The 18,930-nt window shown below is 37.0% G+C and overlaps 2 protein-coding genes across 2 annotated transcripts; one reads left to right on the forward strand and one right to left on the reverse strand.

Annotated features, from left to right (window-relative positions):
• The first annotated feature begins 6,324 nt into the window (after nt 1–6,324).
• On the forward strand, nt 6,325–9,138 carry nms (neuromedin S). Its single transcript, XM_051710709.1, has 8 exons — nt 6,325–6,439; nt 6,945–6,997; nt 7,291–7,344; nt 7,439–7,465; nt 7,546–7,599; nt 7,693–7,761; nt 7,935–7,977; nt 8,961–9,138. The coding sequence occupies exons 1-8, from the start codon at nt 6,361–6,363 to the stop codon at nt 8,999–9,001; spliced, it is 420 nt and encodes a 139-aa protein (XP_051566669.1). The 5' UTR covers nt 6,325–6,360; the 3' UTR covers nt 9,002–9,138.
• A 150-nt stretch (nt 9,139–9,288) lies between these two features.
• pdcl3 (phosducin-like 3) lies at nt 9,289–17,499 on the reverse strand. The gene is made up of 6 exons (XM_051710702.1): nt 17,310–17,499; nt 15,904–16,027; nt 15,697–15,787; nt 10,339–10,482; nt 9,945–10,153; nt 9,289–9,749 (listed from the first exon to the last, which is right to left on the reverse strand). The coding sequence occupies exons 1-6, from the start codon at nt 17,313–17,315 to the stop codon at nt 9,601–9,603; spliced, it is 723 nt and encodes a 240-aa protein (XP_051566662.1). The 5' UTR covers nt 17,316–17,499; the 3' UTR covers nt 9,289–9,600.
• Nucleotides 17,500–18,930: the final 1,431 nt, after the last annotated feature.

Consider the following 18,930-nt stretch of genomic DNA (forward strand, 5'->3'; position numbering starts at 1 on the left):
TAGCTTGCTAGTTCAAATCCCAGGGCATGCTGAGTGACTCCAGCCAGGTCTCCTAAGCAACCAAATTGGCCCGGTTGCTAGGGAGGGTAGAGTCACATGGGGTTAACTCCTCATGGTCGCTATAATGTGGGGCGTTCTTGGTGGGGCACGTCATGAGTTGAGCATGATTGCCACGTTGGATGGCGTGAAGCCTCCACACACACTATGTCTCCGTGGCAACGTGTTCAACAAGCCACGTGATAAGATGCACAGATTGACGGTCTCAGACACAGAGGCAACTGAGATTTGTCCTCCGCCACCTGAACTGGCAAATCACTACGCGACCACAAGGACTTAAAAGCATATTGGAAATTGGACATTCCAAATTGGGAGAAAAAGGAAAAAAATAAACTGGATTTTAATCAAAACAACCCTCTGTTATTATTTCTTTTCACACAAATAATTTTGCTCTATCAATATTCAATAAAAAGAAATCAAATTTTTCGATCTTTATACATTTTGTGACCAGAAAAAGCCAATTTTCCTTAAGGGGTGCCTTAAGCCCCAATGTACCCTTTTGCAGATGAACAAACAACCTAAAAAATACATCTTCCAGATGTAACACACATCAAATAGACATCTGAGTGATGTACATGTGCTATCAGAGAGAGGGACTTTGCCTTCATATTTAGTTAATAGCCGTTGTCCATATGATTATACAGTATATGCTGTTTTGCATGCTATATTTCGATTCAGTTTTGTAAAATAGACTGCTTTCTTAGATGTTTATTAGTGTATATTAAGTATAAATTTATGTTCAATCTAACGTTGTCATCCTATATGTTTAACCCTTAAAAATGAACCATGTAGTAACCTGTAGTAACCATGGTTAATTTTGTGGTTGCTATGGTTTTACTACAAATACCATGGTTAAACTGTGGTTAATTTTCGTAAGGGAACATCACCCTAATTAAATATATAGCTTCCAGGAGATATTAAATTCTGTAATCAGAATTTCTTAACTGGTTAATAACTGGTATTCACAAACTATCCTTTTTAAGTGTGACTGTTCATGACTGTCAATTCATCAATTCATTTTCCGAGCACAACTCTTTAAGATTGTTTCGCCGCTCACCTTTGCGTGGCGCCCATATGCGTTGATTATGCTGCATATCCCATTTTTGTGCCACTGAAGTGTAGAGGGTTCGTTAATAAAAAAAAACTCTTTACCAGATATCTACCAGTTGAAGTCAGAAGTTTACATACATTTAGGTTGAAGTCATTAAAACTCATTTTTTAATCACTCCACAGATTTAATATTAGTAAACTATAGTTTTGACAAGTCGTTTAGGACATCTACTTGGTGCATGACACAAGTAATTTTTCCAACAATTGTTTACAGACAGATTGTTTCTCTTTTAATTGACTATATCACAATTCCAGTCGGTCAGAACATTTTGTAAACACAGTTTACATACACTAAGTTAACTGTGCCTTTAAGCAGCTTGGAAAATTCCAGAAAATGATGTCAAGCCTTTAGACAGTTAGCCAATTATCTTCTGATAGGAGGTGTACTGAATTGGAGGTGTATCTGTGGATGTATTTTAAGGACTACCTTCAAACTCAGTGCCTCTTTGCTTGACATCATGGGAAAATCAAAAGAAATCAGCCAAGACCTCAGAAAACAATTGCAGACCTCCACAAGTCTGATTCATCCTTGGGAGTAATTTCTAAACATCTGAAGGTACCACGTTCATCTGTACAAACAATAGTACACAAGTATAAACACCATGGGACCACACAGACATCATACCGCTCAGGAAGGAGACACATTCTGTCTCCTAGAGATGAACGTAGTTTGGTGCGAAAAGTGCAAATCAATCCCAGAACAACAGCAAAGGACCTTGTGAAGATGCTGGAGGAAACAGGTAGACAAGTATCTATATCCACAGTAAAACGAGTCCTATATTGATATAACCTGAAAGACTGCTCAGTAAGGAAGAAGCCAATGCTCCAAAACCGCCATAAAAGTTTGCAAGTGCACATGGGGACAAAGATCTTCGCAAATGGGTCTTCCAACAAAGTCAAGGTATTGGAGTGGCCATCATAAAGCCCTGACCTCAATCCGATAGAACATTTGTGGGCAGAACTGAAAAAGCGTGTGTGAGCAAGGAGGCCTACAAACCTGACTCAGTTACACCAGTTCTGTCTGGAGGAATGGGACAAAATTCCAGCAACTTATTGTTAGAAGCTTGTGGAAGGATACCCACAACATTTGACCCAAGTTAAACAATTTAAAGGCGATGCTCCCAAATACTAACAAAGTGTATGTAAACTTCTGACCCACTGGGAATGTGATGAAAGAAATAAAAGCTGAAATAAATCATTCTCTCTACTATTATTCTGACATTTCACATTCTTAAAATAAAGTAGTGATCCTAACTGACCTAAGACAGGGAATGTTTTCTACCATTAAATGTCAGGAATTGTGAAAAACATTTAATGTATTTGGCTAAGATGTATGTAAACTTCTGACTTCAACTGTATATATAAAAAGGGAAGCTAAAACTTTTTACTTTAGAAAGACACACATTATAGTTATTGTCCCTCAATCGATCCCTTTAAATCACTACAGCTTGTCTTTAATGTACAAGTTATTAAGTATATAAATCTGTCTTACCACCTTGAAAGTGAATAGTCAATACTTTAAAGATGAAGCAGCCATGACTGTCAAATACACATGTACTGATGACAAAGGTGTTTTCTGTTTAATGATGTAATGTGCATGGTACATCTTGCAATCTAATAAGATCCCAATCATTAAGAATTTACCCACAATCCTATGCTTTTGGCAATGACGCCAATAACTGAAGCTCCCTTGTGCGCACAAGGTAAGCAATAGACTTAACTAATCAAGCATGCAGCAGATGCTCTGTGTAAATGGAAAAAGTGAAGTGTCACATGGGTTTTGCCTGTGTTCAGTTTACCGTGTAAGCTGCCAGTAACACACCGTTAACTACGCCTCCCTCGAACCACTGTGTAATTCGTTATTGATGCTTCATAGATGACACACTGGAAACTTTATCAGCAGCGGTCGCAGTGGCGTCAACATTCATGGAAAAGGCCACATAAACGCCTCAATACAATCAGCAATAGACGAACGCTTTATGAAACTATTTTCTGCCTCATACGAGCTGTAGCTGCTTGATGATACACTCACAGATGTAGGCCATATTATTGAAATCATTATGTCAAAGTGATTTTTGCAACTGGTCAAACGATAACATCCTACAGCAGTAATTGTTTAGGCCTAAACAGGGCACATGTATTATATTTTCCATCAAATCTAAAGAGATTAAATGAATAAACACTCTATAAGAACCTCACTGAGGCAGCATAATGTTCAGGCGATATAGCTAGACTTTATATAGTCTTAGCTATTTCCTTTCGTCCATGTTCGCTTAATCTATTCCCATTAATTTTTCCACTTTTATACTTACATTTTACACTCCCTACAATTTAGGAGACATGTAAACAGCATAAAAAAGAGAAGTTTCTTAGTATTTATTAGCATTCATGTTACAATTGGCTACAAAGCATTTCTAAAAAAATCTTGTTCACATGAAACAGCACTAGTTGAAGTTCCTCAAAGTTACCTCTGAAAAAAGTAGCCTTTTCAATTGATTCTAGGTAACGATCCACTTCATCCAGCACTCTGTTTGTTCTCTGTTTTCTAAAGTATCCCAATACTGTTATACTGAGTGAGAAACCGCTTCAAATGATTCAGTGAGTGAGCTGTTTGAGCGAATCTTACTGAATCATGAGTCTTTTTAGACCGTTTTTCTAACTCATTTCGCTAATTTACTGAAAAGTATCGACTCAAAAGGAGGATTAATTCGTGAATAGGACATTTCTAGTTCTGGTTCTATACAGTCGACATATGAGACACATATCATGATGGCCGAAATATTCTCGAAAAGGATTCTCAGGTCAGTCGGAGCGCTCATGAAGCAGCTGCAGGCGCCACTGAGCATGCGGTCCTGTTGTACATGCTTAACGAGCATTCTTGTGTTAATATGGTGGAGCAATCCTCAGTACTCAAGAGGGCGTTAGATTATCTTTAACTGAAGATAGAAGATAGTTTCCTTCCAACGTCTGCCACTAAGCCTGGTGTGTTATTATTCAGTTAGCTAGCTACAATCATGTAGACCTACGGTTTAACTAACTTCAACTTGCTTAGTGAGATTCTCTTCAAACTGTTGCTCCGTCATGACAGCAACTTTACAGTAGTTGTCCTGTAAAAAAATAAAATAAACTGACTGTAAAGGCTAAAGTTTATAGTTTTCCGGGTTCTGGTACATCTGCACAATTTGCGCAGCCTGTCCGTGTACAGCCCAGTTTTTCTCGACTCTCGGACAGTCCTCGTCAAGCGCTTAGCCTTTCAAAGTATACTCTTTTTTATTTTAATTTTTTTAGATTTTCTCCCCAATTTGGAATGCCGAATTCCCAATGCGCCTCAGTCCTTGTGGTGGCGTAGTGACTCAACTCAATCCGGGTGGTGGAGGACGAATCTCAGTTGCCTCCGCATCTGAGACCAAGCCGTGCATCTTATCACGTGACATGTTGAGCGTGTTACCACGGAGTCATAGCACGTGTGGAGTTTTCACTCTATTCTCCGTGGCATCCACGCACAACTCAGCACGCGCCCCACCGAGAGCGAACCACATTATAGCAACCATGAGGAGGTTACCCCATGTGACTCTATCCTCCCTAGCAACCGGGCCAATTTGGTTGCTTAGGAGACCTGGCTGGAGTCAATCAGCATGCCCTGGATTGAACTCGCGACTCCAGTGGTGATAGTCAGCGTCAAAACTCGCTGAGATACCCAGGCCCCCCAAAGTACACTCTTTTGACAGCGAGTGCATGTGGACACGTCTGACGCATGCACACTATAACTGCTTTGTGATACTTTTTAGAACAGTCGGCAGGCGCAGGAGCAGGCGCAGGAGCAGACGACGGAGACAGACGCTGTCAGCATGTCTTGAAATATTGGGCTGCACACGGACAGCACGTGTTGCATTATTAATAGAGCGCAATATTGCCCGCCCATGAACCAGTTGTGTGCCATGAACCAAACCAACCAGCTCCGAGTTGAATCACAACATTACAAACTTTGATTTGAAAAAAAAAGAACAGTCGATAAAAGACTGTGTAATTACTGTCCTTCACGTGGCCACGAGCTACAATCCTATGAAGCATTGCGGACGATGTAATTAAATAAAAAATGATAAGAACATATAAAACTATTGATTTTAGGTTGTTGATTATAAGTAGCCAATAGAAACAATATATTTCATGTTTATTGTAAAATATTCCAAAATGTACAAATATATAAGTAGCTTAAGGGTGAAGCTCGTTTCGCTGGCTATGTTGGCCGCAGTTCTCTGGTTAGTGAAGCTTTCTCTGTTGGACCATGGGTAATGTCGTTGTACACCAGGAATTCCGCTATCAAACATGATTTTTAAACAAAGAAGTTGAAATAACACAGACTGATGACTTCAAGGGAAGCATATACCATCTGATGAAAAATCTCAGAGCTAACGGTAGGTCTGTCTTTAAAGGTTTATAAGTTATCATTGAAAATCAATTTGTCTATATGTAACCGGTCCTGCTCGACCCGCTCAATATGGGATTCGAACCGGGGTCTTTGCCATGGGAGTCACTAGTGTGACAGTCACTAGTGTGCCTCTTGAGGCCAGAGGAGTGAGGTTTACATACTGCACAGCTACCTACCAGCTGGCTACCGATACATATGGAAAAAATGAATGGGATTTGTACTTCCAGAACCAGAGTGTTGCACTCTATTGCAGTTTGACACATTGAAATCAAGCCAGCTTACTAGAAGTGTGTGCGTTCATGTACTTGTGCAGAGTATAATTCAGGTCAAACTGCATGGAAAGTGATATTGAGGACAAATGAAAAGGCTAGGCTATAAATTGATTACCAATTAAAACAATATTTCCAAAGAGAAATATTGTTTCTTAATGAACTGCCAGTTTTTCATGTTAGAAGTTAGTGCTTAGCACCTGCAGACATAACAGAGTCAGAACAGGAAACATTCACTCAACAATTAGTCAAATGAGGAAAATAGACTCCCTGATTCGATGAAAACATTCTGATGAAAAAACTGTGCTAATTAATGTGTTATGGCCAAATGAGCAGATATATGACGAGGATGATGACTCGTGGGAACTCAGTGTGGGTGCTGATTGGTCACCCATGATGACAGACTTTCTCTCTTCAGCATCACTTCAGTTCACTAGTTCTACTGCACTTAACCAGTCACAACATCAGCACCGAACCGAACTCACTCACACGGACATGGGGAGCACATGTTATCAGCAGTTTTATGTTATTTGTTGTTTACTTTGGTGTATCAGCAGCTTTTACTTTGCTGTTGGTGAGTAGAAAAACAGTTTAAGTTGAGTTTATATTTGATTAAGAGTTATGTAAAAGTGTATTTTCACTGTTGTGTTTTTCAGTTTTCATATGAATTTGATTTGTGTGTCAGATTAATCGTAAAAGACGCAATGGCTTGATTGTATACAGTTTTTAATGTTTTTTAGGTTAATAGCCTATAGTGAAACATGCTTATTGGACTTTGGAGTCAATAAGGGATAAGAATCCAAGTAAAATCATACTGGATGTTTGTTTGATTTGATTTTGTGCATTCTGTATAAGAAATTCTACTTATATGAATATAGGAATAATGTCTTACAGGAAAACACACGATCAAATGATGACAGTGATCAAATGTAAATAATGTCATTTTTGTCTAGTTATGCTGACATTCCCATTAGGGTTTGTTCCAAATCATGATAGAATGGTACAATAGCTGGTTTCATAATTATATTGGCTTATTTTAATTATCAAATGAAGTTAATAAGTTATTTTGTAATTTCCAGAAAGCTATCCAAGTCCACTGACAGATTGTGACGATTATGGTGATTATATACAGGTAGAAGACAGCTTCACAGCCATCAATCAATATGTTTGTTCAGTAGATTTCATCATTTATACGTATACTGGTTAGTTTTTATCCCAAATGTTTATATGTATATAATTTTACTTTGTGCTGCAAATTCATGACTTTTTTGATATGATGACATCAGTATATGGATAACAACAATGTTTGCCTGAGATTTGGTTCATTTGCATTTATTACATTTCTTCAGATGCGTCTATAAACTCTATGGCTGGATACAGCACATATCTAACAATCAATAATCATCCTGTATGTGTGTGTTTTAGGGCTCTGCTTTATTAAGTACTTTGTGTGGTATGGAGTGGAGGAACCAGGAGCAGGTAAAGCAGTGTTTGTATGTCACATCATGTGTGAGTTCACCTGCAATTGTGTGTCTGTACATATAAAGTTCATCTGTTATTTGTGTTTCATCAGGAGCAGATTCAGAATGTTTTCAAAAGGGTAAGTTCATTGAATATATATTTACAGAGATTAGGATGTACAGCACTTTTTAAACCCCTGATGTCTCTTCTGTCCCTCAGTTTCTGTTTCATTATTCTAAAGCACACAACTCAGTGGGCTCAGTTGAGAGAGAGGTATCATATCTCATGCTTTTTCTCTATTTAATGGATATTTTCTGGTATGTATGAATATGCCCAACTAACACGTAGACAACTCTTTGTTTTCAGTCTCACTCGGTTCATCCGTTGATGCGTCTCTCCCCGAAACTCTCTCTGCGGCGAAAGAAACAGCAGCAGGTGTCGAGGCAGTTTCTCTCGTTTATTTGTTATTCATCTGCCACATACTCAGTTTAAAGTATCACTGCCACTGTATTTTAACTTCGAAACCATAATGCCAGTTTAAGTCAGTAATCACTGAACATACTGAGGCTGAGTGATCTTTGTGAGTAACGTGTGTCTTTCTCTTAGAGAAGTTGAAGAATGTTTGTGACACCTCTGGAAGGCTCACTCGAGGTGCGTACAAGAGTGTTCACACACTTTTTAACCAATTAATTTCAATGATTTTTCCTGATAAGGGTTTTTAGAAATCAATTGATAGAGACCACACTCACAGAGAGCAATTTCAAGCAAATGAAATTAGCTATCGGCCGACATGGGTTTTTCAGTGGCCAGTGCTGATATACAGATGTTGAGAAGGCAGGATGGCCGATATAAATGCTGATATACATAATAAAATTTAACAACAGCAAATCAGATGTGCACACAATTTCTAAAGTGAAACGAACACTTATTTGAAACAATAGTTACTCAAATTTGCCTAAACGTGAAAATAAAACCCCTTTGCGATCCATTGACACATCTATTGGAAGATTCTGGAACTGACACAAGGGAAAGTTGACACTTCTGTCAATCGGCCAAGCCAACACAGTTATCGGCCGATGCTGATAATTGCAAAATGGCCAAAAAAAGGACCGATTAATCGGCCTGGCCGATATGTCGGTCTATCACCAAGCAAAGTATTTTAGAGCAGATCATAACTACTAAATTTTATATTAAAATGTTATATTTTAAGACATATTCATGACTTTTCTAGGCCTGGAAATTAATAATAATTTTTAAATAATATAATAATTATATAATTCCATACATATAATTTATAATTCTATAAATTATTTTTAACTTCCCTAATGTAAATAAAAGTTTCTTACTGCTGACCAGTGCATTTTACATGACTTTACCATTTGTGCATGACAACTGGTTAAGAACTGAAATAAATGTTTTTTATTTTATTTGCACTCACAAACAGTAATTTCTAGCTGCTTTAACTAGACAACAACTATAAAGAATTTCCCATGACTTTATGAAGATTTCATTAATTTCCAAGACTTTTCCAGGCCTGGAAATCACTTTTTTCTTTCGTTTTTTTATCATATTTGTCAGTGTGAAATGATGGATTTAAACAAATGCGTTTTAATGATCTCATCGTCTTTCCACAGATGTGCTGTGTTCATATCCGGGATGCTCTGTGACATCGTAACTCCTGAAGAAGATCCTGTGGTAAACTACAAAGAAAAAAGTCAAAAAATACCAGAATTCATTTCAAACTCTGAATAAATGTAACCTCACGCTTGCTGATGGTTTATGTGTTCCTGTAAATGTAAACTGGTAGTGCATGGCGATATGGATGTATGGATGAAAATGTGTAGCTTGAATGCACTGTAAGAAGCTTTGGATAAAGTGTTTCCCAAATGTGTTAAAGTAACGTTTACATATTAGTGCTAAATCACTACTGTGCACACACAAACACAAACACAGTAAAACATATCCAAATCAATCTGTTTTATATAATAACTTGTGACAAGCATTGAACTGACAAAGGTTGTATTATTATAAATCTTATATAAAACAAAGCAATGCAAATGTGGCACTTCTGGAAATTAATATAATGAAGACTGGCTTAAAAATGTTTTAGAGTCATAGTTTCAGAGAGACGACGTCCCCATTCGCAGTCGTCTCTTTATATGGCAAAGAGTAAAACGGTGAAATGAAGTTGACTCCGTTTGAGTGATGGACAGTCTGTCTTTACGTGTTGGAGCTCCCACTGTGCTCCTGATATAATAATCTCAGTGTGGAGCTTCAGTCTTCATCAGAGTCTTCATCACTGTCTCTGTGTTTGGGTTCAGAACAGCGGATGGATGTCATCAGCTGATCCTGGATCTGTTTTCTGGGGTTTTCCTCCAGTTCAGTCTTCACAGCTCCTGACTCAGATAAACGCCACTCCAGCTCTGAAATGAACAAGTGTTTCAGGTTACAGAAAAAATGTAACTAGACCACAATCCGTTAGTCAATTCATACTTTGCAATGAATAAATCATGATCAACTCATGATCTGGGTTCTGACAGATGCACTTAATAAAACATGAAAATGTGGTCACCGAGTGACTCGAAGGCAAAAACTATAAGTCATAAAATCATTCTTACCATCACACTTCAGATTCATGCCACCAAACACAAGAGGACCGATGAACTGTGCCTTCATCTCGCCCTCGTAGTACACGAACAGAGTGGGCAGGTTCCGGTCGGGATAGTTGGGAATGCAGGTGTTGGAAATAGATTTGAGGAACTTGGTTTGAGGAAACTTGCGGGCCAGTTCTGACAGGTGCTGGTTTATCAGCGAGCACAGCGGGATGCTGCGGGGTATAAACAACATTTATTAGGCAAACACAAATGAACACAAGACAACTCATCTAATGCATAATCTTTCATTGCTGTGTTATGTGGAACATTCTGTGATATAAACAAACCAGGGCTATATATAAACTGGAAATAACGTTTTTGGATAATAAAAAAAAAAGTTAAGCACAAGCTCTCTCACCCCTGTTTGTAGAGGTGCAGCACCACCCAGATCCCGTCTCCAGCTTTATTCACTTCCTGGACATAATCCTGAGCGGATATTTCAGTCACCTCCCCAAACACGTTCTTTATCTGATTCGCTTTCCATTCTGCAAGCCGCTTCTGTCTGAGAGAGAGCAGAAGTTAATGTTTATTAACTAGATTAACGCTATCACTGTCAGTTACATTTAGTCAAAGCTCAAAGTGAGATTATCAAACTTTAATGTTACATTTGTTTAAAAGTAGACTGTTTCAAAAATACAAAACAAAAGCACGCCGGACACCGAAATGATCTTTAAAACTACATATGAATGGAGTCTGTGCGTTAAGCTATTTGACCTGAATTAATTGCAGAAATTTGTAAAGAAAAGTGCATGTTTGTGTCTGCCTTGCAAACACTCAAATAGCCATTAAACTACAAAGACAAGTAGTCTTGTCAAGGATAAGACCATGATCTGCATAGTTTATTTAATGCAAGCTTTAACTCGGACCAAGAGTAAAGGTGTTTTACTGAAGGTGGAAATGCAAAACATGGAAAAATGGAAATAAAAACAAGTGCACATGGAACCAGACACATTCTATAAACATGTTCTACACATGGACGGTGAGGTGGTGGTGGCGTAGTGGGCTAAAGCACATAACTGGTAATCAGAAGGTTGCTGGTTCAAATGCGTAAATGTAAATGTAATGGACGTTTCTGGGTGTTCCTTAAACTTTGGGCAATTTCAGGTCCTAGAGGTCAAGTTTTTTCTATGTTATATGAAGGTCTAATTAAAGCTGAATTGTAAACTTTTCATCAGGCCTTCATCATTCATTTTTGGGACTTTTTAAATGTCTTTTATGTATCGATTTGGACTGTTTTAGTCTTCAGAGACAGACTTTCAATATTAAACTATGAAAATACATTATAAAAATACTAATTATTACAGGTTTAAAACTGTGATCATATAAGCAAAGAGTGAAATAAAAGAAAACATTCGTGTGAAAATGATTTCTATACATTTTCAAAAACTACAACGTCATTTCCAGCACAGCAACCAATACAGTTTTGTTCAAAAGTTAGTGTACTTGTTAGCCAAGTGGACAAAAGTGTCAGTGAAGAGCATGAAAAATGTCACTTTTTATTATTGGCCGTCATTTCCAATCAAGCTGTAATTTTGCCAAATTATATAACATATAATAAATGCTGTAAAATATTGTTAATTGTTCGTTCATGATACTTACAAATAAAACCTTACTGTAAAGTGTTAACAATAGTTCTTGACCAACACAGCACAGAACCACCCAAACAGAGTGTAGAAATTATAAATATACAGCCAACATTGGAGAAGGGATCCTTTTGACAAGCTTCATGATTTGGATTGAAATATGATAAACATTGGGTCATTTCAGTGTTTCCCCGCACCCAGCCGCTAGATGACATCATCAGCTCGTGCAGTGCTGACTGAAGCAGTTAATGCATGCTGTTAAATGCGGAGATGGCATGCAAGGCTACATCACGATTTCAATCTTAATTCACTTCATAATAAGGATTTCATATCATATACCAATATCTCAGAGGTCAACGTTTGCAGAATTTAAAGAGATTCCCCTCTACATGTACTGTTCTTGTGCTGCTTTTACAAATGTCATGCTGATTTTTCCACATTAATGTGAAAATGCCACTTTATAAAAATGTAATATTACAAGGGGCCTGGGTAGCTCAGTGGTAAAATACGCTGGCTACCACCCCTGGAGTTTGCTAGTTCGCTAGTTCGAATCCCAGGGCGTGCTGAGTGACTCCAGCCAGGTCTCCTAAGCAACCAAATTGGCCCGGTTGCTAGGGAGGGTAGAGTCACATGGGGTAACCTCCTCGTGGTCGCTATAATGTGGTTTGTTCTCGGTGGGGCGCGTGATGAATTGAGCGTGGTTGCCGTGGTGGATGGCATGAAGCCTCCACACGCTCTGTCTCCATGGCAACGCGCTCAACAAGCCACATGATAAGATGCACGGATTGACGGTCTCAGATGCGGAGGCAACTGGGATTCGTCCTCCGCCACCCGGATTGAGGCGAGTCACTACACCACCACGAGGACTTAGAGCACACTGGGAATTGGGCATTCCAAATTGGGAGAAAAAGGGGAAAAAATCCACACAAAAAAAACAAATGTAATATTACATGTTCTTAGGAGTGCCGACTCCTCTTCATCGTGTATTATTTCTGGATTGTGCATTACACAATGATCTACCAAAAACTACATTTTTATTACATCAGTAACCCAAGTTCATTTTCCGATCTGAACATTTTCACATTTCTGCACTGTCTCTGCAGGGTTTTATGATTATACAGACAAACAGTTTGATATATGTCAAGATAAATTGCAGGATTTCACTGCAAATATCACATCAATAATGCTGGAATTACAGCTAGCGATTTTTAACCTGTTAGCAACTGTGGTGACGGTTCAAACCGGTTTTATATCCGACCATTTTATTTCTCTTGATGAATTAAAATAAACCCGTCTTACTTTATTAATTAAGTCCTGATGGCGAACATCAAAAGCCTCCGTCTCGCGTGTTCTCAACAAAGTGTGACGCAGAAGCAGCTGTGAAGTTTGTGAGTGAAGTTGTTACGAGGGAAGTTTGAATGACACTTGTTTGCAGGGACTAAAAACTAAATGTTTTTCATTTCGGTTCGTTCCGAGCAAAAACTATATTTTTTCGTTCCGGTTCAGAAGTTTCACAGCCTCCTTTTCAAATGGTCACCAGTTAGAACTAAAATCAAGAGTTAATAATGTTCTTTTTAAAGTGACAGTACTCTGTAATAAAGGGGTGGGTGAAGTATAGTGTTGCCAGATCTCACAACAGAAATAAGCGACCTGCTCTGGAAAAACAAGCCCAAAATGAGCCACTTGACTCACCAAAATAAGCAATTACTCTTTTCACTGTGTGGTGGATTTATCAGCATAGAAATCATAACAAGCATACAGTTAATTAACAGTCAAGTATAATTTTAATTACAGATCTGCTTCTTAAAACACGACAGCATCAGATCTGTATTAATGTGTCACATTGTGGTGACGTGGGCGTGGCAGAGCGACATCTGTGGAGAGCGAGGCCGGGAGAGGAAGAACAGTAAGGACTGACACCTGTGGGAAATTATCTCTAACAGCTGTTCTGTGTTGCATTAGCTATGTTTCCATCCAAGTTGCAAATTTAATTTATGCAAAAAAACAGAATAGTGCAAAAACAATGTGCGGTTCTATCCCTTGCGTTCAAAAGAACAAAACAGTCACTTCCGGTGAAACTGTAGCAACTGTGTGACTCTTTTATTACTAAAATACTCTCGGTTTAGGACGCGCAGACGAAACACTTTAATAACTCGTTTCATGACTGAAATGACAGCGTGTCACACAGTTCTGGGAGCACTATGTGTGTGTGTGTGTTCCTCCATCATGACTTTGCAGTGTGGATCTATAAGATATTCTTTAAAAGTATCTATAAACCTGCTCTTCTGGAAAAAGTGCAAGTTTGTGTTTAACTTATTTGCTCTGAAACTCTATGCAGGCTTTGGATTTTTAGGACAGCGGTATTTCAGAATGACCACGGCAACAATTCAGTTATGAATGAATTATTCAGTCACATGATTTTTTTTGATGCGCATCTTGTATTCCTGTTAAATTCAAAAGGAGTTTATTCGGTGAATGTTTAACACGTGCAAAGTTTATGCACATTTCTTCTTATCGAATAAAAAACGTGTCCACCCCAAGCGAGCGTATACATTTTCCAAGTGCATTTTGGAGATTTTATTCGCATCTTGGCATTTCCATCCAGCAGATTTTATGCGATATCCTAAAATGCACATAAAATGCGTTGATGGAAATATAGCTAGTGAGAGCTGGAGAGGGATAAGAGGGCAGTCCAGACCGCCGGAGGGAAGAGAGAGAGAGAGAGAGACGCACAAAGCTGTGTGTGTGTGTGTGTGTGTGTGTGTGTGTGTGTGTGTGTGTGTGTGTGTGTGTGCGTGTGTGTGCGTGTGTGTGCGTGTTCAATGTGTGGCTGAAAAGTGTACATAATAAAGAATTACGTAGACTGTTCACCTGGCCTTCCTCCTTCAGTAGAGCTAATGATCTATCACACATATCTAAGAATAATTCAGTGAAGAAACAACTGAGAAATGAACTTTTGACCTCTAATAATGTTTTCCTTGTATCTGGATTAGTCGTGCATGTACAGTGTATGTAGTAATTATACATAGTTGATAAAAAGGTCTTCATTCACAGAATGTTTCATCCACAACGGGCAATTAGGCAAAGAAATGTGTGATGCAGCAGTTTCCTTCAGGATTAAAGCACACGTTTCATTTTTTGGGCTACAGGAAGTGGTGTAGTTCCAAAAATGTACTGTGGTAAACCCTTTGACCTTTAGTTTCATGAAAACATTATCACAACGAAATTAACCGGTTATAACCGTTACCAGCATTTCAAAATTACGTTTTTGATGACGCAACAATTGAAAATCACTTTGTTCCCGTTTTCGGTTACGTTCTGCAAAACATTTGGTTCGTTTTCGTTTTCGTTCCTTGAACTGTTTTTAGTCCCTGCATGTTTGTAAGAAAAATGCTGACAGAGAATGAACCGGACAGGACATTGTCAATAACATGAACCCCCGATTAAATATTAACACAATTCACACGGGTCATATTTGTAGGAGCCTATTTGCAAAGGCCCAGGTGCATGTTGGTATCGTATATTTTGTAGTGCATTATGCCCTTTGGATGATTGTGTTTTGATTGTTTGCATTTGTGGGACCAATTTGATGCATGTGCACTATTTGGATGAAAATGTCTTACTTTGCATTGAAATATGTCATATGTTTAAATTGAGTACTGTCCCTTTAAGAACAGCGAAAGTAGAACTGAGGGGGGAGTCACACAGTTTCTTTACAGCATCTGTGATATTTAAGATTATATATTTTGTTTCCATTTGTTTGTTTTGATTTATCTACAAATCAAGATTAAAAGAAGACATTCAATCGACAAAATGGAGTATGTGGATTATTTCTGTGGACACGGAGCGAGTGAAACCGAAAATATAACTCTTGCTATGTGCATGGAATAATATTTTTAGGTCGGAAAAAAAACTGAATTCTGGATTAATCCAGAAGAATCACATGTATGTAATGTCATTTCCAGCACAGAATTCTATTAAACACAAAACAGAATGAAATGAATTTTCATAAATCTCCTGTGATGCATGAACACATCAAATTAAATCAACTAGTTTGAGTGTGAAACATGTTTTAACGAAACTATAATGAAATTGTTAAATTTAATCAATAACACGTTTGTGTGTGATCTCACCTGTACATCTCCATGGCGAGCTCATCCTCGTCATTAAACTCATCTTCATTCTCCTCCAGCTCCTCTAGTGTCATACTCTCATACGTTTTCACTGCAATAATTCACCAGTATTACACATGTACATACAGCTGTGCTCAGATTCATTAATGACAAGCTGGAATAGAAACAACAGCTGTCTGACAGCAACTGTGTAAACACTCATCTTACCCACAGACAGCTGTTGATGAAGCAGCTGCTCCTCCTCCTCTTCATCCTCCTGTGGTGTTTCTTTCGGGGGAAGAATGCCTTTCCTCCTCAGGATGTCATTCCACTCCGTATCTGCATTTGGGTCCTACAATCACAATAAAACACTTTCTCAAGCACCATATCATCACACTGACTTTCTACAAAGAACAATATCATAAAATGAGAACCGAAGAGAGCTTTTTCCACCTATTATGCTCACACAGATGCAAGGAATTCGGTCTCAGAAGTTTCCAGTACTCACAGAGACACAACTAGACACAGAATAATAACTAGGGATGCACCAATATATTGTCCAGCGATCAGCCAGTTACGGACCAAATTAAACCCATCGGCATATTGGTCATAAGCATGATGGTTTACTTATAATTTATTGCATTGCATAAAGTTAATGTGCATTTTATCTGTGTGTAATATAAAAAACAACTACCAAAATAAATGAAATCCAAAAAAGTAAAGCATGTCAAATGTGCATAATATGAATTTGTAATTTTCTATTATTTGCTAAATTTGAGTTATATTTTTTAAAACTGCAAACAGAAGGGTAAAATATTTTTTTCTTCCCAAGTTTTATATATATATATATATTTTAAAAAATAAAAATTATAATATATATATATATATATATATATATATTTAAAAATAAATATTATATATATATATATATATATATATATATATATATATATATATATATATATATTTATTTTTTATTTTTATTATTTATTTATGTTTATTTTGTATTTATCTTTCATTGTGGCTCTCTTAAAAAATTTGGCCCATCATGTTCAACAGATCCGGTCCATGTTCAATTGATTTATTTATGCAAGAACAAAATATTCGATTTTGTATCTATCTGAAAAATGTTTAAAGCATAATTCCTAAACAAAAAGATCTGATGACAAAATAAGGTAGGTAAGTGGTAAAATATCTGTATCTGCCAATATTTATTTATTTATTTTTAAATCAGTGTTGGCCAAAAAATAAAAAATAAAAATTTAATTTTAGTGCATCCCTAAAATTAACATTTTAATAAAGACAAAAGACTTTCTCAGATATTTCCAGGATTTCCATGACTGGGTCAAAGGTCACAGCTAAACAAACCTCAGAATAACAAATACCGTAAACAAATGTATACAAATGACTAGGTATCTAGGTTATAGGTGTTGATGAAAGCTCAACTAAAGCATTAAAATAACCACAATCACGCTCTAAACTCTCCACTCTCTGCTGTAACACATCAGTCTGTCACTGTAAATCACACACACAGATGAAACATCGAAAGCAAATATTTAAAAGGAAAGGTGTCATTATAATTTCCTATATGACATGAAATAAAGTACGACTAGTTTAGTTTTAAACTCACTAACCTGCATGTTCAATCTCTGCTGTCAATCCTCAATATGAAATCAATAATATCCGTCGCTTTGTCTTTGATCGATCAATCAATCCAATCTGCGGCTAAAATCGAAACCTTTGCATTCCGACAAAAATACACAGTTAAAATACGATGTACGCAAACATTTGAAGTCGAGTGGAACAGAAGCTGGTCGGAAGATAAAAGGTGCTGCACTGACTTCCGCTTGGCTTTTAAATGTCCATATAAGGTGCTGCAGAACGCGCTGTCAATCAAACCATTCACTTATTTACTCACTCATTTGAACTGTAGTTAATCTTTTACTGTTATCAGATACATTTCATATTCACCGACACAAATGTATCAAAAGACTAAATTTACTCTTTGAGAACAAAGTCAAGCCGTATTCAAACTTCTAGAATTTCTAAACAGCTGCTGAAAAGATGATATGTGCACCTGTCCTTTCTTTTTTATAAAATGCTGATACTTCATAATTTTGATATTATACCCTGTGTGAAATATGCTTTAAGTGTTCTTTAGTAAAGTCTAATATTACGTTTAAAAGTGTTAGAAAGGAGCCCACCTTTAGTTTGAACTTTATCTGTTTGTCATTTGTCGTTTATTGGAGCATAATAAAAGTGTTGTATTGAATCATAACATTGGGATTTTGTAAATAATCTCATTTATTTATATTTGTATGTTATTTAAAGGAATATTCCAGGTTCAATACAAGTTAATCTCAATTGACAGCATTTGTGGCATAATATTGATTACCACAAAAATGAATTTTGACTCGTTCCTGCTTTTCTTTAAAAAAGCACAAATGTGTGTTCCAGTGAGACACTTACAATGGAAGTCAATGGGGTCAGTTTCTGGAGGATTTAAAGGCAGAAATGTGACACTTATAATATTATAAAAGTACTTGCATTAATTCTTCTGTTAAACTTGTGTATTATTTGAGCTGTGAAGTTGTTTAAATCATTATGTGGGATTAAGGCATTATATCGTCATGGCAACGAAGTTGTAAAATTGTCTATAACTTTCCACAGATGTGGTTAGTAAGTGATTTTATCACAGTAAAATCATGTTAACACACATATTGTTTATGTTTTGTGTGTATACTTTTGAAACAGTGAGTATTTTAATGTTGACAGATTGACCCCATTGACTTCCATTGTAAGTGTCTCACTGGAACACACATTTGTGCTTTTATTAAAGAAAAGGAGGAACGAGTCGGAATTAATTTATGTGGTAATCAACATTATGACACAAATGCTGCTGACTGAGATTAACTTGTGTTTAACCTGAAATATTCCTTTAAATGTGAGTTGTTGTTTTTTTCCGTTTATTATCAACAAATTTGCATTACAATGGAAAAAACACAAGGATTAAAGAACAAAGAACATAGAACATATGGGGAGATACATACATACATATATATATATAAAATTAAAATAATCTGTAAAACTTTTTCTAAAATATGGGATGTTCTCAAAGCTTTTTTATTGAAGAAGATCTTTGGAAGTGATGAAAGTAGTAAATGTAAATCAGAAACAAAAACTTTACAGTTAGGTTTGAATTTAAGATCTTTTGCTTTATGAATATGGTATTTACCCATCATACAAATAATGTTT

Source organism: Myxocyprinus asiaticus, chromosome 11 (assembly GCF_019703515.2).
Source record: "Myxocyprinus asiaticus isolate MX2 ecotype Aquarium Trade chromosome 11, UBuf_Myxa_2, whole genome shotgun sequence".
Taxonomy (NCBI): domain Eukaryota; kingdom Metazoa; phylum Chordata; class Actinopteri; order Cypriniformes; family Catostomidae; genus Myxocyprinus; species Myxocyprinus asiaticus.